Source organism: Tenrec ecaudatus, chromosome 13, assembly GCF_050624435.1.
Source record: "Tenrec ecaudatus isolate mTenEca1 chromosome 13, mTenEca1.hap1, whole genome shotgun sequence".
NCBI lineage: Eukaryota > Metazoa > Chordata > Mammalia > Afrosoricida > Tenrecidae > Tenrec > Tenrec ecaudatus.
Genome location: NC_134542.1, coordinates 30,255,997 through 30,278,953, shown reverse-complemented (window position 1 = coordinate 30,278,953; position 22,957 = coordinate 30,255,997). Strand labels below are relative to the sequence as shown.

Genomic DNA, 22,957 nt, shown 5'->3' with positions numbered 1-22,957 from the left:
TAACCTTGCAGTTAGCTGTCTAATCTTTACCTGCCAGTGCCATCAACAGACACATTTTAAACCCTGGCAAGATTGTAGGACAGCAAAAGAATATTTTTCCTTTTCTAGCTAGTCTGTCAGGAGGGGCTGGGCCCCACCTATTACACAGTCTTCTCCTAGGGCACTAATTGAAAACATGTATTGTTTTGTCAATTTTGCCTCCTCCACCAGGATATACATTTCAGGAAACTAAAGAAAAAGTCTATTATGGTACCATTTTGCTTTCATTTTTCTCTCTCCAAAGTTTTCTTTATCTGAATCCATTTCTTTGTTCACTTTATTGCTGAGAAAGAATATTGGAAAAACTACAAATACTTTTAAAATAACATTTGGGCATTTAATATAGTGCTTAAGAAAAAAATCCTAAGTTAGCACCACCCCCCTCTTTTGTAAGGTGCTTCTTGGCATCTGTATTGTTTTCATCACGGCTTCTGTCTGTATACTTTATTTAAGCCTCTCTCCTAAAAGCTGCATAATGGGAAGTCACTCATTAAATCCTCTAGGTCTCTACTGCAGTGTTTATAAAAGTTATGGCTTATGATTTCTTTGTGGTGCCAGAGACTAATCAACTGTAGTATGAACTGCCCTGTCATTCTCCTAGGGTGAATGGGCCAAGGAGAAGTCAGAATTTGGCACTGCAAGCCCACATTCATGGAGCAAAATATCTCATGACCAAGTCATCCGAGTAACTCATCGGTCTATCTTGGCTTGCCTACTAATGTATGCAAATATTTCTGTTTGAAGAACTAAAATAAAAAAGAAAGGGGACAAACTGTTCGAGACGTCCCAATTTTACAAATGGAAATGGTAGCTTCTCTACGCTTTCATATCTTTGGACTATGAAGTCCTAATGTTTGGAAACAGCAGCCTCCCCATGACTCCTTAAGGGCCCGTCTCAGTGCCTTGCTCCTAGAAAGCACGTGGCTGCCAGCGTGGTAGGAATCAGACTCGCAGACACCAGCCACTGGCTACATCTGGCTCCAGGGATTTCAGCCTCCTCCAAAAATGGCTTGCTCCAACATCCCTCTGTGAATATTGGGCCAGCCATGGTCTTCCGACTCTGGGGAATCAATAACGTCAAAACTCTGCCAGTCACCAGCCCAAACTCAGCGCATTCTGCTGATGGGCAAGAAGATGAAGCAGATTTGTCTTTGCTTACATATCAACCTTGCTCATGTCTGTTGATCTCTCTCAGCTTTTAATTGTGTATTATTTTATCTATTCAGTGTCAGGAAAAACCCCTGCTGTACTGTCATAGAAATCATGCTCTGCCTCCCCTGTTGCTTTGCAGGGTTTCCAGCAGCGTTTGCTGCAGCCTGGGCCGTGGCACGAGCAACTCTGGCTGACACAAGGTGCGTGAAAGAGAATTGGGGAGGGGAGAGCTTCAGATTTTCTCCAGCCTCAGACGCTTCCCGTTCAGGAGTCAGTCTCTGTTCTTCTTAATGACATTGCCCTTTCAGGATGTCATCCGGAAAATCACCTTGATGCAGTGGCAGCTTTCATTAGATCACTAGCAAGTTTCCCGAGGTCAGAGATCAGAAAGATTCAGATTAGCACAAGGTCCTTAAGCCTCCTAGTTTAGGAAATCAAGTTAGCACATGCTGTGAGAAGGGGAAGTTAACACATTTGGTACAGGGTACAAACAGGGGCAAGGATTGTACTACTCCGTATTCCTCAGTTTCTTCCCCCGCGACCGCCACTCCCAGTCACATCCACCTTCCCTTATCGATGGTGTCGTGATAAGACAAGAGTTGGGTTCAAGCAAGGGGGTCCACATTGCGGAGGATGGAATGACAGTGTCAAGGACATCCACTTGCTTGCTCAGACGGATATAGGGCAAGGATACCTGTTCGTGGCTATAATGCTTAGTTAGCCTGTTGAGAAGTTCTGAGTTTTGTGTTGCTTGCACAAAGGATGTGGGAATGGGTTTCACCAATCTGGTTTTCAACATTTTCTGTATTTTTGTTTGTGCATGTGAGTGTGTTTCTCAGAGGTGTTATATCATCGAAGATCACCCTCATGGAGCTGTGTTATATGTTTTTCTGTGTTTTGTTATATGAAACCTAGGATGGATGAAACTATAGAGTCAGCAAGTAGAATAAGAGTCTTTGGGGGGGGGGGAGGTGTGTACAGTGGTGGTGCTGGTGTAGGGTAAAAGGGAGACAATGTCCAGAAGTCCAGGAGGAAAAAGAATGTTTGGAAACTGGTTGTGGTAGTAACTATACAATTCTGCTTGAGGTGATTGAACTATGGAATGATATATCTACTAACTCTCAATTAAGAATAAATTATTAAAAATAAGGAAGGAAAAAAAGAATATTGAGTGATTTAGGCATTTGAGTCTCTTGTAGATTTAGTATAGACCCCGGGGGCACTTTGGTTAAACATTTGGGGGCTAAACAGAATGTTGATGATTTGAAGCTACCAGAAAGCTGTGTCTGTTTACTTCTGTAGAGATCTACAGGGTTGCAATGTGGGGCAGGCATGAATTTAATACCAGCTTGCTATATACAGACATATATATGCCATGGGTATTGCTATATCCATCTTTAATAAACATGTGCTACTGATCCACAAACTATGAATTTTATCCGCCGTATCTGTTTTCTTGTCTTTCACAATAGAATGACATTTTTCCAATGTTAAACAAATGTCCATTAGAGGGGAATTCTTTTTTTTAAACTGTGATTATTTAGGATCTTCCAGGTAGTTTTGAGCTAATTAAATGTGGCATCTAAGAGCACAGGTACCAATGTTGAGTGTGATAAAGAGCCTTTTCTTTAGATTTCCTCTGCATTCATTCAGTTGAAGCTAACTGTGGGACCATGAAAAAGCAGGCAACCTATCAACTTTCTCATTTTAAAACCAAGATAATAAGACATAAACAGCAACAATATATATAGTGCAGTTAACACAATATCTGGCAGATAAAAGAACCACCCCCCAAGCCCCTAAAACCGAACCAGTTGTTGTCAAGTGGATTCCAACTCTTGGGAAGCCTCATGTGGCTCCTCCATAGGGTTTTCAATGGATAATATTTTCTTGGAAGTAGATCATCAGAGCTTTCTTCCTCGATGCCTCTGGGTGAGCTTGAATCTTCCATCTTGAGCACGTTAGGGACTCTGCCTGGGCACATCATATAGATCAGGGTCAGGCTCCTAGCAGACTTGGTTCTGCCACTGCTTGGTTCTGTGATAACACATTTGTTATGTGGGCTTCCGTTTCTTGGTCTACCTAATGCAGATACAGTGAGCACTTCTCTTCAGGTGGCTGTTATAAGATTAAATGAACCAATGCACACCAAGCATTTAGTACAGCTGATGGGTTCAGAATATACTGGTGGTGGTGTTAGTTCCCAAGTCATGGCGACCTTCCAGGTGACAGACCTGCACTGCCTTCTTGATGGGTCTGTGGGAATGTGAGTCCATTGTGACTTCTGTGCCCCGTCTCACTAAGGGCGCCCCCTGTTGCCGACCCAGTACTTCACCAAACAAGATGACCTTTTTAGTACTTGGTCTTCCCTGTGCATGTGTTCAAGGTAAGCACGTTGGTGTCTCATGAACTTTGCTTCGACTGACCATCCTGGCTCTGTTTCTGCCAAGATGGATTCGTTTATTCTTGCAGCAGACCGTGACATAATCACTATTCTTTGTCAATACCACAATTTGAATGCACCGATTCTTCCCCGGTCTTCTCTTTTTTCATCAAACAACCTTCCCATGCATAGGAGACAATTGAAAAGACCGGCACTTGGATCAGGTGCCCTTTAGTCATCAAAGTAGCATCTTTGTTTTTCTTAAACTTTGAAGAGTACGTTTACAGCAACATTTCCCAGTATAACATGTCATTTAACTTTTCGATTTCTGCTTTCATGGACACTACTGATACGAGGAGAATGCAATCACGGACAACTTCAATGTTTAAGTGATCAAAACTCATTGTCAAATATTATTCTTTTGTTTTATTGGTTTACACTTATAGGCAATAATTGGTTAAAAGAACACCTTTCTTTATTGTTATTTCATTTTTAAATGTAAGGCTCATTCTTCTCTAAATCTTAGTTTATAATATTTTAATTTTTATCCTTTATCCTGGAGACATTGTCTGCAAAAGTTGAGAGTTTAAAAATGAGGCTGGAATGGTGCCCGGCTATCAAAAGCTGTAATGTCTGGGGTCTTAAATGCTTGTAGTAAACAAGCGGCCATCTAGCAGGGAAGCAACAAAGCCCACATGGAAGAAGCCCACCGGCCTGTGTGATCACGAGGTGTCGACAGGAATGAATATCAGAAGTTCAAAAAACACATGTAAATCTATGTGAAGGGGAGTGGATGTAGTGGAAACCCAAAGTCCATCAGCAAGACAATTGGACAGTCCCTCTTAGAAGGGCCTCATGGTACAGAGGATAAATCCAGGATGCAGTGTGGCACTGATGAACCACATCTCTATCCTCTAGTTCTTTAAGATTCCCTCCCCTTACTATTGTGGTTCTTACATGATGTACACATGTGTGCATATCAGATTTGCATATGTTCATTTGTACTTTTAAGATTGCTCGGTATATGGTACTCAATAGAAGACCCCTCAGAGACACTGACAGGACTAAGGGTCTCCTGAGGGTATGGGAATTGAGGTGGGGAGGAATAGGAAGTGGGGTGGGGGGAGTTGATAGCATTGAAGATTGTATAGCCCTGCTCAGTGGGATTGAATAACAACTGTATGGGAAGGGAAGGAGTAAGCTAGGCCAATAAAAATATTATTTAGTAATAAAAAATAAATAGGATCTTGTTAGGAAAAAAGAAAGAATCTGGAGAAGGAAATGGGAGCGAGATCTTACCGAGCCTGATAGGCCCCATTAATATGATTTGGCCCTTGACCTGGAAGAAAAAAGAAATCACTGGAATATTTTAAGTACAAGTGATAATGAGAGAAAATTTTCATTTTTACAAAGATACTTACTAATCTCTGGAGAGAAAAATTGGAAGAAAGTAATAATGGAAATGGTAATTGGCATTGTTAATGCTGACTTATCACACTGAGGTACTTTTCACAGAGTTTTTCAAATATTAACTTAAGTGAATGGAATATAACCTTTATGAGAATGCTGTCTGAAAGTCGTGCCCAAGGTGGGAAGACATTTGAGCTCCAGATGCCCATCCTGTATACTGCCCGCAGAGGCAAACTACACAGATGCCAATCCCGTATACTGTACACAGAGGGAAACTGCACAGATGCCAATCCCGTATACTGCACACAGAGGGCAACCACACAGATGGCAATCCCGTATACTGCACACAGAGGGAAACCACACAGATGCCAATCCCGTATACTGCACACAGAGGGAAACCACACAGATGCCAATCCCGTGTACTGCCCACAGAGGGAAACTGCACAGATGCCAATCCCGTATACTGCACACAGAGGCAAACTACACAGATGCCAATCCCGTATACTGCACACAGAGGGAAACTACACAGATGCCAATCCCGTGTACTGTACACAGAGGGACTACACACAGATGCCAATCCCGTATACTGCACACAGAGGGAAACCACACAGATGCCAATCCCGTGTACTGTACACAGAGGGACTACACACAGATGCCAATCCCGTATACTGTACACAGAGGCAAACTACACAGATGCCAATCCCGTATACTGCACACAGAGGGAAAGCACACAGATGCCAATCCCGTATACTGTACACAGAGGGAAACTACACAGATGCCAATCCCGTATACTGCACACAGAGGGAAAGCACACAGATGCCAATCCCGTATACTGTACACAGAGGGAAACTACACAGATGCCAATCCCGTATACTGCACACAGAGGGAAAGCACACAGATGCCAATCCCGTGTACTGCCCACAGAGGGAAACTGCACAGATTCCAATCCCGTATACTGCACACAGAGGCAAACTACACAGATGCCAATCCCGTATACTGTACACAGAGGCAAACTACACAGATGCCAATCCCGTATACTGCACACAGAGGGAAACTACACAGATGCCAATCCCGTGTACTGTACACAGAGGGACTACACACAGATGACAATCCCGTATACTGTACACAGAGGCAAACTACACAGATGCCAATCCCGTATACTGCACACAGAGGGAAAGCACACAGATGCCAATCCCGTATACTGCACACAGAGGGAAACCACAGATGCCAATCCCGTATACTGCCCACAGAGGGAAACCGCACAGATGCCAATCCCGTATACTGCACACAGAGGGAAAGCACACAGATGCCAATCCCGTATACTGCACACAGAGGGAAACTACACAGATGCCAATCCCGTATACTGCACACAGAGGGACTACACACAGATGCCAATCCCGTATACTGCACACAGAGGGCAACCACACAGATGGCAATCCCGTATACTGCACACAGAGGCAGATTACATGCTGGTGATGGCTTTGATGGCATATTGAAACACGTCCATTTTTATTCCTTGGGGGGAGGAGAGTTGTAGAGGGTTCCTTTTATAGCCCTGCCAGCCGCTCACTCTTCAGTAGTCTGAACACATCTGGCTACCAGGAGTGCGGCGTACATGCTGAATGCAGTTTCTGACGTGGGGCAGAAATCTGCTTCACTACATCTACTTTTGTCCTTCTTCCACTTGGTTCTAGCTCTTTCTGCTCTCTAAATCAGATATAGCTGATCATCCGTCACTTTTAAAAATTCAAGATGTATTTATGTCAGGAACAAGTTAGATTATCAACATTCCAGGAAACATTACATCTTAAAATTTTTTTATTACAGTAAGAGAATGAAGAGCACGATGTTTACCACGTCACCATTTTTCACACGGGCAGTCAACGAAACCGGTTTAAACAATCATAATGTTCAACCATCACAAGATCTGTTGCCAAATTTTTCATTTGTGTAAACAAAGACTCCGTGCTACCTCAACATCACTTTTTAACAAGTTACTTTTTTGGGGGTTGAAATATGAGCTGATGTGTCATTTGTAATGCCTGTAGACATTCAGTATTGTCTACCAGCATACTTTCCTCATTCTCAGGATAATTAACTATATCTAAACTTCATGGTGTTCAGGAAGGAAAACCACAATATAGTTGTTCTAATTGCTCAGTTGCCAACTCAGAGTTTTGTGGTCCAATCCCAGGGCTGGTGATCTACTTTCATAAAGACACAAACTCAGAAAACTAGATTATTCTGCTTTGTCCGAGACAGTCACTATGGAACAATTTTCCTTTGTCCTACATGGTTATCCATTGGAATCGGCTAGAGAGCAGGGGTGCTCCATCGTATAAATCTTCCATATCAAATTCCCACAATGTTATATCAGTATAGAGCTTTTTGTTATATAACATCATATTTCTCTTGCAGTGCATGCACACATATCTCATTTCCCCCCAAACAGTGTGATTCCATATGCGTATGAGTGAAATCACAATAGTGAACTCTCTGATGCTTATGACCAATTCTTATGGATCCACTTGGTCATTTTTCTCTCATCTCCTAAGCATCTACTGAGCAATCATAAAGTCTGGCAAACATCCTCATTCATCAGGTTCTTTCAGCTCTAGAACTTATTGGATTTGCATATTGGCTTATTTTTATCCATGTTGTGCTATTGTGATCTGTTAACCATTGATGGTTAAAGTTATATGTATTATTCCCATTAAAGCTGTATTTATACAAAGATACTGGCAGTGTCAAAGGAAACTCCAAAGGCTGCCAGCAAAGGTAGAGAAGGAATTTGACTCATTCATGCAGTCAACATGTATTTCAAGGATTATGCACTGAAAGGAAGCAGATATGCTTAGACTGATTTTTATATTACATAATTAGTCCTTAAATGTATCTAGTATTTTTCCTTAAAGATCACGAACTATATTTTGAAACATTAATAATTATGTACCTGTAATGGAGAAGTAAGAAATACGGCTACCTTTATTGCTTTTGAGACCAGGATTCCATTGGGGACATAGTATAATGCAAAATATAATTGATGCTAAATATTGCTTTAAAAGAGTAGGGTTAGGTTTTAGAGTGTTACTTCTCGGTGCAATGTAATGTCTTTCTAGTTTACTCAGAGTACATGATTAAATTCTACAATAATTAGCCGAGGGCATCATTTGGTACTTGGTTTTGCATATAAACTATGGAGGCTAGAGGCAGGTCTGGCCTCTGCCTGATGGTGATCAGTCTTGGGCTTGTGTGGAGTTGGCTTCTCCTCCTTTGTGTAGCCAGAGGAGGACAGAGGTGCGCCCGATGTAATTTCTTCAGCCATCCTCTAATGTTACTGAAAAACCATCTGGATGGGTCTCAGGGCCAGCAAACTCTGATGTCCCTCTCCTTTTCTTATGTGAGTTGTGGAGACAATGCAGGTTCTAGTCAGTATCAAAACCAAAGTCAGGCACACCCAACTCCAGCCGTGATGTTTTCAGTTGCCTTATATGCCTGGGAAAATTGACAGTGAATAAGGAAGACTGTAAAAGAATCGATGTATTTCAATGATGGTATTGGTGAAGAATATTGACCGAGAACCAGAAAACCAAACAAAGCTGTCTTGGCAGAAGTACAGCCAAAGGACACCTTAGAAATGTCCATGTACTTTAGTCATGTTATCAGGAGAGACCAATCCCTGGAAAAGGACAACATGCTCGGTAAAGTGGAAGGCTAGCAAAAAACAAGACGATCAAAGAGCTAGCTTCACATAGTGGCTGCAAACCATGGATCCTAACATAGCAATGGTGCGGATGGCGCAGGGTTGGATAGTGTTTCATTCTGTTGCACAAGGGGTTGCTGTGAGCTGAGGCAGAGGAGATGGTGTCTTAAAACAACAACAAAACCTCAAACCTACTATGGAGTACATTCTGACTCGAAGTGACCCTATCATTTGTAGATTTTTACAGAATCTGAGAGCCTCATCTCGCTCCTGTGTAGTGACTGGTGGCTTTGAATCAATCACCTTGCAGTTCAAAGCCTGCCACTTAACCTGCTATCACCACCAGTGTCCAACAATTCCCTCAGTCTCTGAGAGAATAGTGCGCTTTGGATGGTAAACCGGGCTGTAGAACACATTTTTTTCCTATTAACACTCTGTGCTCCATCTTCCAGATCTGAATGTTCACTTACATCCCTACTTGCCTTTCATATAGTGTTAAATTCATGAAAAACTATGAGTATGTCATTTCTGGGCCATGTTCACGATACAGTTTGAGCTAGGGTATTGAAGAATTGTGAAAAAATAAGAACTAGTAGTATTTGCTTAAAAATTCTAAAATCTTACTTGCCTCTCTTCCATTAAAGATCTAATTCGAAACCTTGACAGGAAAAATAATTGAAGTAAAAATTTTACTATTTTTAGACATAGCTAGCTTTGACCTACTTCCGAGTACAAGCAATTTTTTTTATGGTTGCCATTGTATGATTGAGCCCCAGTGTGCTGGGGCTTCATGAGAAACCACGATGAAATCTCACCGAGGTAAAGAAAGATTGTACAGATAGTTCCCAAATGTCAAAAGCCTAAAGGAAAATGTATGGCATCTAAGAGATTTGTAGCTAGTGAATCAATCTTTAATTTATATTCATATAACACATGTCATCTTCTTTATGATAGAATTTTTTATTTTTAGGGGAGTCTGCTACACATCCCACACAGCTGCAGTAACATTGTCCTTTATCTTCCTCGTCTGGCTGAATAATGTAAAAAGAGATGCCTATGTACAGCGCTAGAAAACTTTCGGTAAAGTGCACGCATAAAATTTCTCTGTCTCAGAGTTTCGTGTTATTCGGACTCCACCTCCACTGACTTGGCACATTCCAACTGGCTTGACCACAGTTAGCTTTGGACTGATGAATTAACTGTGGCAGGAAATGCTGTACTACTGAGGTCTCTGGATACTTGGATACAAAAGCTTACCAAACATACTCTTGAAGGAAAAAAGTTAAGTTGTCGAATAGGGCATGTAGTACATTTTTGTGTGAAGCGGGACGAAGAATGTCACATGCTTGTTTGTGTGTGCGTAAGGAAACACGGGGAAGGTGTATGATACTGTAATAAAAGATGTTGGCTGTGGGGAGATGGACGGGGGCAGAGTTAATATCAATCCTAATATTCCAATATGTCTCAATGTATGTCTTTTTAGGTAGTTTGGATTTTTTTTTTGAAATGAGAATGTACTAAATTTTAGAAGAATATAATCATCAGATAACATGTTACCAATGAGTTCCCTTCAGGGATTATTTGAAATGTTTTAAAACAATCCTTAACTTGCTCATGAATTAACAAAAAAAAAATAGCTTCTTGATCTGTTTATCATTTATGATTTAAAAATTATATCTCTGAGATTTCTATGTATTATTGACTATTGTCGCGAGCAGTGCTGAGCTTTATTCAAAAAGAGAAATAGAAAGCTTTAGTTTAAATTGTTTTAATTAAACATTTTATCTAAGGTTATACATCAAAGTTTCAGTGACACTGGTTTTAGTCAGTTTTATGATTTTTATATTATAAGACTTTTATCAGTACAGGTCAGATTGATTGAGGTTAAATGAAACTTACTTTGAATTAAATTCAAATCGACTTAATTAAACAAACATTTATTGAGTTTTGTGTTATAGACACGTCTACATCAAAGAACAAAAACAACATGATTCCTCACCATGTAGGACTTCCATTCAAGGTGGGGCAACAGGGAAGCAGAAACTAAACACAACAATTATAACAACTTTAAAAAAATAAAGATGAAATCATGAATTTCATACAACTACAAGATGCCTGTCATTGAACATGAGGGCATCTGTAAGATGCCATGCCAGTTCCAGGGGAAAGTCACAGAACCACATGTTCATATGCAGTGAAATGCGTACTGAAAAAAGAATAAATATATGGAAATCCTGGTCAGTGTCCGTTATACTTTGGGAGGCCAACCACAAGGTCAGCAGTTCATCACCAGCCACTCCTCGGGAGAGAGACGACGCTTTCTACTCCCTTAAAGAATTGCTGTCTCGGAAACCCATGGGACAGTTCTCCTTGGTTCTGTGAGGTTGCCATGAGTCATCCTAGACTCGGTGCTAGTGAGTCTGAGTCTGGTTTCCATCCACAGAGAGTCACTCACTCACGCCAACAGATTCAGCAAATGCGCACTTCTGTGGATAAAAGAATTCACATCGTGGCTGGGTGGTACAACTTACCATTAGCAATTAAAATGACTAATTCCAGGTCTGTTCAATGACCTTTTATGACTATCTCCCCACTAGTCCTGGGGGATTCGGGGACTGCCCCTCCAAGCCTGATGCCTATTTCAGGAGCTCCTCAGGGGTTTTGTGATTTTTCTTTGCTTCCATTGCTGATTTGTTATGTTCCCTTCTTGGTTGACCCCACTGTGGGGTGGTCAGACCGGACTCACTCCCTGCATGTGTCCCCAGTACTGTCCTCTGATGCTGTGTGCTCCAGTGAGGGGACCTCATGTCTCGAGCTGTTGTCAGCCCTACAGTCCTCTGTGCCTTAGCAGTTCCATGCAGAGTCTCCATCCTCAGGACTTGTACCAGTATGGGGTCTAGTCCCTCACTCTCTCTTTCCTTGGTTTGCTTCTGTTTGGGCATGGCTGGTCGGCACCTCTCCCCAATCTGTAGGGTTAGGGTTGTCCTCTATAGCACATATTTCTAGGGGGCAGGGTGGGCTGAGTGTGTGCCGGTTCGCCTCTTATTGGGCTGGCCCTGTAGACCTCTCTGTTCATGAGTTGCTCCATGTGGTTACTTTGCCCTCAAGGTTTGGCACATCATTGTAGGATTTGCACTTCTTACTTTTTTTTTTCTATTTTGTTTTCTTTTTCATTTTTATTCAATCTTTTGTTTTCTGTTTTTTTTTGTCTCTGTTATTGTTGTTTTGCCTACCTATATAAGATAGACATGGGAAGCAAGCTTGAGGAGAAAGCATCGGACTGACAGTTCTGGAGGGACTTGGGGGGAGGAGGCGGCAGGGGAAAGGAACGGTGAGCAAACAACACCATAGACGGGAACAACTAGGGAATTATGAGCAGCAATGAGGTGGATGGAGAGATCCTGGGGTGTTGGAGCAACAGCAATCTAGCTGAGAGCAATTACTAAGAGGCAGAAGAAGAGTGAGCATGATGGTGGGGCAGGTGGAAAGTAAAAGGGAACAGAGGACTGATCTAGGAGACAAAACTATGGATAGAGGTAAAAACATAGGTGTGCACTTATGTAAATCTATTAATTCATAAAAATAGAGGTATTGGCCTATGTACATATATTTATATGGAAATTCATTGAGAAAGTAGACAGACTTGGGGACTCTGCTTAAGCCCTCCCTCAATGCAAGAACACTTTGTTCTAACAACCTGTCATTCTGTGATCGCTGAAGACAAAATGGGTGCATAAGCAAATGTGAAGAAAGCTGATGGTGCCTGGCTATCAAAAGTTATAGCATCTGGGGTCTTAAAGGCTTGAAGTTAAACAAATGGCCATCTAACAGAGAAGCAACAAGCCCACACAGAAGAAGCAAACCAGCCTGTGAGATCATGAGGTGTCGACAGAATCAGGTAACAGGCACCAGAAGACCCCTAAAAACCAAACTAAAACAAAAGAACATATTGTTGAGAATGAGGGGGGTTGGAACAGAGACCCCCAACCCACCTGTAGATAAGAGACTCTCCCCAACAGAAGGGTATAAGGAATAGATGAGTCAACCAGGGTGCAGTATAGCATCAGTGAAAACACACTATTCCTCTTTGCGGCTTCCTCATCTCCCCACTCCCCCACTATCATGACCCCAGTCCTGCCTTTCAGTTCTAGCTACACTGGAGCATGTGCATTGGTACAGATAAGACTTCAGAACACATGGAGTCCAGGTCAGATAAACCCCTCAGGAACAGAAGTGGGAGTATTGATACCACGAGGGTAGGGGGAAGGTGTGGGGAGGAGATAGGAAGGGGGAACTGATTGCAATGATTGACACATAACCCAACTCACACCACCCCCCCCCATCGGCAGGGGTAAATGAACAACAGAAACCATGAGTGAAGGAAGACAGCATTCGGTGTAAGATATGAATACACTAATAATTTATAATTTATAAAGGGGTCATGAAGGGAGGAGGGGAGAAGGCTAAAACAGAGGAGCTCAAACCAATGGCTCAAATAGAAAGTAAATGTTTAGAAAATGATGATGGCAACACATGTACAAATATGCTTGATACAATTGATGTATGGAATATTATAAGAGCTGTAAGTGCCCCCAATAAAATGATTAAAAAAATGAAAATCACTGTAACTTCTCAAAGGGAGAGGATTGTCTCTATTATGTCTTATCCCAGCCATAGTAAACATATGTATCACCCACCCAAGATGCAGTTATTGGTTTCTCGTCATCTAGAGCACAGAAGAGGGAAGAAAATAAAGACTCAAGGAAACATATAGTCTGAAGGATTATTGGATCAGAGCAAACCAAACCTCCACTAATCTGAGACCAGAAGAACTGAGCAGTGCCCAGCTGTCACTAGTAAATCACTCTGATTAGGATCACAGTAGAAGATTCTGGACAGAGGGAGAGAAAATGTAGAAGACAATTCAAAACAATTTCAGCCCAACAATAAAACCCCAAGGCAACTCCCATTGGGTTCATTCTGATTCCTCACGGCACTATTGATTGGTCTATAAGGGGAAGAATCCGATGAAATAGCCACACCTTAGAATAATGAGCCACTGAGCTCAAGAGGGGAGGTGGCATTTCCCCAAGAACAACCTCCCGCAGGGTTAGAAAGGAGGCGGAACGGGAGATGCATGGTGCAGGGCAATACAAGAGACGAAACCAAATGTGACTGAGTTGTTTGATGGTGAATCAATCTGCTCTGTAAACCTCAATTCACAACAAAGAGTTGAAAAATATTAGAAAAGATGAGACTTCTGGTTTGCTAGAAACTCCAAGATGGTGGTCCATAGAAACCCCCTAAATCTGGGACTGAAGCCTCTCCAGGGAGTCCTTTCATCTGTAACACCCAGGAGGAATGCGGTCTCAGGAGCATCCACACTCCTGGGGCCAAGGGCAGTATTTTCACCCAAACTAAGTTCAGGAGACAGGCAAGAGCAGGCAAGGCGGGCAACTGGAAAGGGAATCCAAGGTGGAAGTGCTTTTACATGAGTCCAAAGTCTGTCTGCTGGGGGGATTGCAACTAAGATGGCAAAGCAAAATGCGCATCAGCTGCTGAATGGGGAATGAATTCGTCCTGAAGACTACACCCCAACCACACGAAAGTGTTTTTTTTAAAACTGCCGTACCACATTTTCAAACCAAAAAAATCCAATTATTGATTTGAAGTGATCCTATAAGAGAGACTAGAACTAGCCCGTGGAGTTTCCAAGACTGTAAATCTTTATGGAAGCCTGGCACATCTTTCTGCCCAGGCACCACGTTTAGAAGACAGTGATATTTTTGTGCTTCTAGCAATGCGGTTTTGACATTCGTCAAGATCAAAATGATCTCCCAGTGTCTCTAACACTCGACTTCTCTGCAGCGAGTCCCGAAGGAGATGGGTTGGCACAGTGATGGCAACCATGGGCACAGCATAGCTACACTTGTGAGGAGGGGGCAGTAGGGTTTGGTTTTGTTGTGTGTTAGGTGACGATGAGCTGGAACTGACTTGGTGACACCGGACCGCAACTTGTCCCTAAGGGCTTGTTCATGGCATGGGGTCAAGGACCCTTGACACATGGGGTCCCCTATTAGCATGCATATGTTCAGATAAAATTATTTCTTTATTGGGGGTGGGGTGAGGTGAGGAAGGGTTCTCTTAGCTTTTTAATTAGAAGCTTGTGATCTGAGTTTTCTGGTAACACTTAAAATGCTACGTAATGTTTACTGCCCTTCGATTTCTCCAGTTTATTCACAAAAGCTCTTTCTCCTGTCTCAGGTGCTGGGATCTTAATGCTGGAGACATTAAGTGGATTTATCAAGCTCCAATCCTAGCAGCTATAGGGGTAAGTGCAAAAGCTGGTATAGTTTAAGGAGAAAAGGTGACAGAGTAAAAACCACTTTACAATAGGTTTGGGAAAGTGTCTGTGCACAGCCATAGCTACTGGGAGAGTCGGGGTCCGAGATAGGCTCTCCCTGTGCTGAAAGCACATGCTCTCCCTTTAAGGAGCCAGCTGGAGGGTGGGGGCAGTTCTGGGGGCTTCAAGCTATTTAGAACATGCATAGGATGGCCGATTCCATCTTGAAGTTGACTGTGTTTGACCACACCAGGGGGATTACCAGGCCCTAACTGCCCAGCCATTGAGAATCCTGGCTCAGCCACATTGACACAGAGCCTAACCATCCACCTCACTGAAGAACTGAGATTTCAAAGCATTTCACTTCGGGTTCAGGTTTCTCTTTCAGAAAGACTTACTGACGGTAATAGAAGGATGGGTTGGATCAGTTCAGTACGGCAGTGTGACAGTCAGGCAATGATGAGAGTGTGCTGGGTGAGGGTCTCTGTAAGCCCCAGCACTGGGTCTGAGAAGACCTAGGAAACCAAGAACTGACTGTTGACATTTTGTGGGCTTTCTATTTACAATGGGAATACATTCTACTCATTTCCACGAGAGAGTCCCTCCTAAACCCTCCCATCTTGCAAGACATGACCCTTCTCCTGTTCCATGCCATCTCATCTTTGCCCTGTAACCACCTTTCAGCTCCTTGCATTTGTTTCCCACCATAAAGCTTTGCATGTGCTGTTCTGTGGGATAGGCATATTATTCACCCTGGCCATCACCTTGCTAATACCTACATGTGTCAGGCCAGGTTGACTAGAGAAAAAAATCCATGGACACGCATGTATATGTAAGAGAGGGCTTTTTATCAAGAAGTAATTACATGTCAAGCAAACCTCCCAGCCCAGTCCAGATCAAGCCCATAAGTCCAATGCTAGTCCATAAATCCCTCTTCAGACTGACACAGCCACATGTAATGATCCTGAGCGTGGGAAGGCCAGTGGGTGCAGTGTTGCGTGGATCCAATGGCAATGGGCGCATCCCAGGGCTCACACAGGTCTTACCATGGCTCATCAACAGGAAGGTGAAGGCAGAGAGAGAGGGGGGGTGTCATCAGCTCAGACCTGATTGACAGGCTACACTTCACCCATGTCTTCTTCCAGGTGCCAAGTTGGCACACAAACCTATCACATGACGTCTGCCAGCCTCAGGTTGAAGGTACCCTCTTCAGACAGGCTTGCTCTGACCACCTCGTCTCTCCTCAAAGTAATGTCTGGGGTGTACATTTGGAAACAAATAGATATGTGTTCTTGGGTAAAAAATAATACTAAGACTGTAAGTGGCTGCCTAGTCCACAGATGTCCAGAGAGAGTTTAGCTGCGGGGATTCCAGTCTCTGGCTGCCACCCTGAGGCCTCAGTCTACCTCAGCTCACATAGGGAATGCTCTTCCCAAGCCCCTTTAATATATACCTTTTGCCAGTCCCATAAAGTCTAGTACCCCATTTGTCTGATCTACCAAAATGATCTAATTATCATCTCTTGTTGGTAGGATTAAAGGTTATATTTGGCCTATTATCAAGCTTTTAAAAAATCACCTACATTTCCCCCACCAAATCAAAAGGCTTTTTTTTACGTTGTAATCAAGAAATAGGTGTTTAGATTTTGAAAAGGCTGGTAAGCTGTCACTTTGCTAATTTTCCAGAAAAGACTTTCTAGGAATCAGCTTCTATTGAAACACAGTAAGCCATGACTTCCGGTTCCTGGGCACTGCAGAGTAGCACTAGCCCGTCCTGCAGCGTCCTCACCAGTGAGCTCATGTCTGAGCTTGATGCTGCAGTCCCTGTGCCAGGGGAGAAAGTCTAATGTTCTTATTTTAACTGGCACTTCTCTGCTTCCCATGGGAGCCCCATTTCTGAATTCTATAAATATTTGATTTAAAAAAAAAAAAGACTGGTTCTTCATTGCATTTTCTGCCCCTCCTTGACTTGCCAGCCAAACTAGCCAGCTAGTAAGTTAGGACCTGTGCATTTGCGTTGGCCGGAGCCCTTGCGGCATAGCAGTTGGACCACTAATAGCAAGGTCAGCTGTTTGAATCCACCCACCACTCCGTGGGGCATTGACGAGGCTTTCTGTTCTTGTCAAGTCATATAGTCTCAGAAACCAAAAGGGGGGTGGTTCCGTGCTGCGTATAGGGTCACTGTGAGTCAGAATTCAGAACTGGCTGAGTGACAGTGAGGTTTTTTGCTTTTTTGTGTGTGCCCTGGGCTGCTTCCTGTGAGTGTTGGGCGTGGGGGTTATACCCTCTCTAGGGAGCGAGGTCAAATGTGTCACAAACCTTAGGAGCACCCTGTCTGCCCCGGCTGCCTCGGTCACAGCCCCAGATAGATAGGCCTCCGGAGTGTGCATGCTGAAATGTTATTGTGCAAACCAGACTGGGCAAGGTATTTAAATCCAGGGTTGGCATTGCTGATTAATTAGCAATCAGATTGCTTTTGAAACAGTGGCTGGTACATTGCCCTATTAAGTAGTAGCTATTCTAATTTTCCTTTAAAATAAATGCCTGGTGTAAGGATAGCCACTCACTAGGCTCCTGGTGGTGTAGTGGGTAAGCATTGGGCAGCAATCCTCAAGATCGGCAGTTTGAATCCACCAGCCATTCCATGGGAGAAAGGCAGGGCTTTCCACTGCTGTAACAAGTTACAGTTTGGGAAACTCAAAGGGGCAGTTCTGCCCTGTCCCATAGGATTGCTGGAAGTCGCCAAACTCATTTGATGGCAGTGAGCTTGGTTTCTTGTACTATAAGCCTGGAATTAATTTGATGGCAGTGAGGCTTTTTTGTGTTTATTATAACCTTCAGGGTTTTCTGGGTGGTACAAATAATGGACACATTTGGCTGCTGACCTAACGGTGGGCAGCTCAGGTATGTCTAGACTCTCGAGGCTCCTCAGAAGAAAGGCCTGGTGATTTTCCTCTGAAAAAGAAGCCACATGGGCCAGCTTTACTCGGACACCGAGGGGCTGGCTAGGGGTTGCAATCGACCTCACGGCAACTCTTTGGTTTGGCCTGATAACCTTCAGGCTCAGTAGCCTTTTCCCTGATTAATACTCCTGACAATGTATAATGTTTCTGGTTGTCTTCCACACTACACGAAAGGCTTGTGTGGGCACGAGCCATTATATATATATATCTTGTGTTTCTAGAAGCTAATAAAGTTCCTGGCACATCGTGCTAATAAACGTATACTGCCAAATGGATATTCTGGGGGAGCTGGCACCACGGAGAGGAGAAAAAGCACCAAGCATGTTGAATTGCAGACCTGAATCCACTTTGTGTAACCTCTTATTTCAGAGAGAGAAACGAAAGTCTCACAAGATAAAGGTCACAAGACAAACAGCGATAATGTGTATTTTTAATGCAATCAGCTCAATGGTCTTTTCACTTGCATCCCGAGATGTATCAAAGTGGCTCCTGAATTTAGGGCAATGACACCTTTCCATTTTTATTACTATATTTGTGTTTTTCTTCGTGTGTTAACCTTAGGATGTAAGATTTGTTTATTTTCTACTCCTGCATGGCATGCAGGAGGGTCTTTTGTGATGTATACAATCACAAAATATTTGCTCAGAATTTTAAATCTAAAGTGAGTCATCCTTCATTTAATTTTTGTGTCAGCTAGTACGGCACTGTAAATTCTAATCATTGCACATGTGTCTGTGTGGGCGTAAGAGCTGATAAAATGTGGTCAGGATTACTAAGGGATAGATGAGACAAATGGAATTTTTGAAGGTGGAGCAGTTTGTAAGAGTTGAACGTCCACGGGCCCTTATCGAGAGAATGGAATTTTGGGGTTTTCCACAGCTCTCAGTACAGATTTGGAGTTGGGAATGGTAGGAACTAAAATTGAACGTAGCACAATGATTTCCTAGGTTTTGTAAGAACTAGATTATACTGAAAGGGCTCTATTAATTTTGGAAAAGTTTTGCCCTAGTAAGTGACTTTAAGTAGATAGCTTTTCTGATAAATGGCTTTACATCTGACTCATCATATCCTGTAAGTGGCTATAGAAATGTTATTTAACAATATGATAAAGTGGCTGTAGAATCTTGCTTCTGTGAAAATGTTAGAGCTTCCAGAATTTGCTTCAGATTTTTTTCTATCACTTTATAAGGATGACGTTGATAGAAGTTATACAACTTCTAGGCTTTTCCATTTGCTATGTGTCTCTCATGCTGGGTGATAACACCTCCAAGGGGCACAGGAACAACTGGTAGAGGGCGCAGAAGCAGATACGTAGACTTGATCTTGGATGATGGGCTATCATACAAATGTTTTAAATGCCAGCAGGGCACTGAGGAATATTTTGTTTTGGAAAGGGGGTCATAGGCTCAGTAAATTTGAGAACCTATGAATTATGTGGACACCAGAGAGTGAGCTTATTTTAAAGATTTTTCCTTATAAGGATGCCGGGTGGTATAGTGCATTATGTGTTGAGCTACTAATTGCCAGGTCAGTGGTTCAAACTCACTAGCTGCTCCTGGGAGGAAAGATGAGGCTGTCTACTCCTACACAGATTTTCAGTCTCAGATACCCTACACCGGGCCCCTATGACACGGAATCGACATGATCACAGTTCCTTCTATCTCTTTTTAAGAGTTAAAGGAACATGATTGACTATCTAAAATACTTGTTTCTCTTGTCCAGAAGAATATTTCTATATACTGTCAATTAAAACATTTCATCATACTGGTTTTTTAAAAAATCTTACTTTATAAGTTATGTGGTTGGGAGAGCCTCTAAGGAAAATTTACTTAGGCTCCAAGAATGACAAACCAGATAATTTCCCATGATTTTCCTTTGTGCCGTGGGCGTGAGAAATGACACAGGTGTGGGTGCAAGGTCACAGGATAAAATCACCGCGTTCTGGTCAGTAAATTGACTTACGAGAAAACTTCCGGCTGCTACCAGTGGTTCTCAACCTTCCTAACGCCGCGACCCTTTAACACGGTTCCTCATGTGGTGGTGACCCCCAACCCTAAAATTATTTTTGTTGCTACTTCATCACTGTAATTTTGCTACTGTTATGAATCAGGTGACCCCTGTGAAAGGGTTGTTCGACCCCCAAAGGGGTCTCTATCCACAGATTGAGAGCCTGCTGCTTTAGACTAATCTCCATATTGACACTGCTCGTTTGCAAGCCAATTGCAGACTAAATACTCTTTCTCAGAGGAATATAGCTAAATCAGCGCTTGTTAGTGAAACACTTCTCTTGCATATTATGCAGATTAAACCTACTGCATGCAAATCTGATTTTAATCACTTCTCTCAGTTTTGTTTTTCTCTCAATTAGAGCAAATTCACACCACATTTCTCTTCATACATTTCACGAACTCTTTAACGATGCATGGGACATTGGAATGAATTGTTTCTCTGATCACTTTTTTTCTCTTGAATGCTATCTTTAATTTTAATTAGGCCTTATGTCCATTTGATCTGTTCTCTATTAAAACTGTAAATAGAGCCCCAAGGAGACCAATGTGAAAGGCCATGGTTCACCTGTAACTGAGGAAGAAATACGGGAGGAGCAGGCCAGGTGCATTAAATGCCTTTTGTAAAGCCAAAGTGTTAGGTTGTTTCAGTTCTTAAAAACAGTCTACAGGGCGCTCTAAAATTGTATTAACCCTTTCAGATGGCAACATGACAGGGTGTGCAGTCTAGAGTCGGGAAGATCTGAGCCCACTCCCCGTTTTCATTAGCCATGTGGAGGTAGGAAAAGGAGTTTAACATCTCTGAACTAGTTTCTGGTCTATGCAATGGGGATAGAGATGGTGCTGGGCCAAGGCACAGCTCACCAAGTTCAAACATATTCTATAGAGGGAAACCACTTTTTAAACTCGAAAGAAGATAGTGCTATGTTTATAGGTCGATAGCCTCACTTGCATAGAATCCATCCTAAGTTTTCCAGGCTTGACTATTTCTGTATAGTCACTTTCGTTAGTTTTGATTTGCCTTCGATTAACTGGAGCAGACCTTTAAGCAAATATTTTCCTCCAAGAAGGTTACATTAGATATGTAAAAACAAATAAACAACCCCCCCCCTCCATCCAGTTGAATGGGACGCATAGTGTCCCTATACAGGACTTCTGAGGCCATACATTTTAAGGGAATGGACAACCTCATCTTGCTCTTGTGGAGCAGCTGGTCATTTTGAACCACCAACCTTGCAGGTAGCGGCCCAATGCCTAGGCCACAAGCCCACATGGGATTGTATAACCCAAAGCCAGTAAGTTCATCCCAACCCACAGGAGCCCTAGGGCGAATCAATTTGAGCTAGAGTTTTTTCATCCACTGCAAACGGAGATGCCCAAAGAGACTGCCCACGATGATGTGAGGATCTAAATGAGGGAGTACCCAGTAATTGGTGGCTGTTAATAATCTAGAAATTTTAGCATTGTTCTTTCACTGGCTCACCACACATCTCTGCCCTGCCCTGAGGTCTGAGGGCTGTACTGACAAGCCCCAGCTTTTAGGAAATTGGTGAGAGGAGTCTATAGGCTCCTCATGGTGGAGGGGCAAAGAGGACAATGGGGACTGACGCAGAGGACCAGCTGGTCTGGAGAATGCATTACCTTGTGACAGAGTCTCCAAATTCTGGAAAAGATGGACAAGATTTAACAAACACCTACTCCTCCATGTGAGTATTGTTGCTAAGCATTAGTGATTTCTGGACCTCAGCCCGGAAAGAGAGGATGCTGCGGACTGAGACTTTCACTTCCTTACAAGCCTCTTCAATGATCTTTAAAGCCTTCTGACATAAAAGGGCTCATCCCATTTACTCCTTTCATTAATGTCCACAGGAATAAAACACCAAATTCCACAACTGTCAAACAGTGGGTCTTTTCTTACTTAGCAGCTTATTCCCCTTTTAATCAGAGGCCTTTATATTTCCTATCTACTCCACACCAAACAATGCTACTACTTCTCTCTCGATGGAAGTGAATTTAAAAAGCCACGGCAGGGTCCATCTCTATTATGCTTTGTCGTACCAGGCTCCAGCAGGGCTCCATCTGAACTTTGACTTGGAGATTCCCTGTGGATTCCTGGAAGGTCATCCTTGATATTTGTGCCTAGCAATGTGGAAGCACTCTCTCTTCTCATTCATGGGGATATATCAGGAACCATTTTCTTTCTAACATCTCATTTCAGATGCTCTCATTCACATGTAGGGAATGAGTAATTTTCCGGCTTTGAATGCAAGAAAGTTCAATTTATGTATATTTTAATGAAATTTCTCGAAGACTAACATAATGAAGCTTTGTAATATTATCTTCTCTTGCAGCTGAATTTTATTATCTTTCTGAATACAGTTAGAGTTCTGGCTACCAAAATCCGGGAGACCAATGCCGTGGGACATGACACCAGAAAGCAATACAGGTAATTCCATGATGGGTATCCCTATCGGAGAGAGGCTTGGTTAATTATTTAAAGAGACAGATGTAGATTAATTTGATGTCTTTAGGAGATTAAACATGTGAATACATACTTTGATTCAGTGCGATTTAGCTGAAAAGTTAAATACATTTAATGACAAAATGCCCCCAAACTTACCCATTGTGCTTCAATTCTAGGTAAATGTTATCTGTTCTTGGCAAATTGGCGTGTTCCCATAAACCTTTTTAACCCACAAAAAAATCTCTTGCTGAAAACTTTGGCAGACAATTTTGTCTGTATTTTAAAAGCAATGTGTCATAACTTAAAACCGAGAGTAGGAACACCTTGGATTGTTCTAAATCTTTCCATGCAATTAGTCCCTATCCACTGTCAGTTTAAGGGACTTTTCACTGTTCTCATTCAGCGTGGGGAAGATGCCCTATTCAATCTTTGCCAAAGAAAAGATTTTGAGGGCTGCAGGTCACTGCCAACATATTTTTGTCCATTTCTGCCAAG

The 22,957-nt window shown here is 42.6% G+C and overlaps 1 protein-coding gene across 3 annotated transcripts in view; it reads left to right on the top strand.

Moving 5' to 3' along the window:
- Positions 1 to 22,957, top strand: part of PTH2R (parathyroid hormone 2 receptor) — a 137,208-nt gene that overhangs the window by 102,520 nt on the left and 11,731 nt on the right. For all 3 annotated transcript variants that reach the window (XM_075529629.1, XM_075529628.1, XM_075529630.1), the window contains 3 exons: positions 1,331 to 1,391; positions 14,952 to 15,018; positions 22,350 to 22,444. In XM_075529629.1, coding sequence (XP_075385744.1) covers positions 1,331 to 1,391; positions 14,952 to 15,018; positions 22,350 to 22,444 — 223 coding nt within the window. The remainder of the gene's footprint in view (positions 1 to 1,330; positions 1,392 to 14,951; positions 15,019 to 22,349; positions 22,445 to 22,957) is intronic.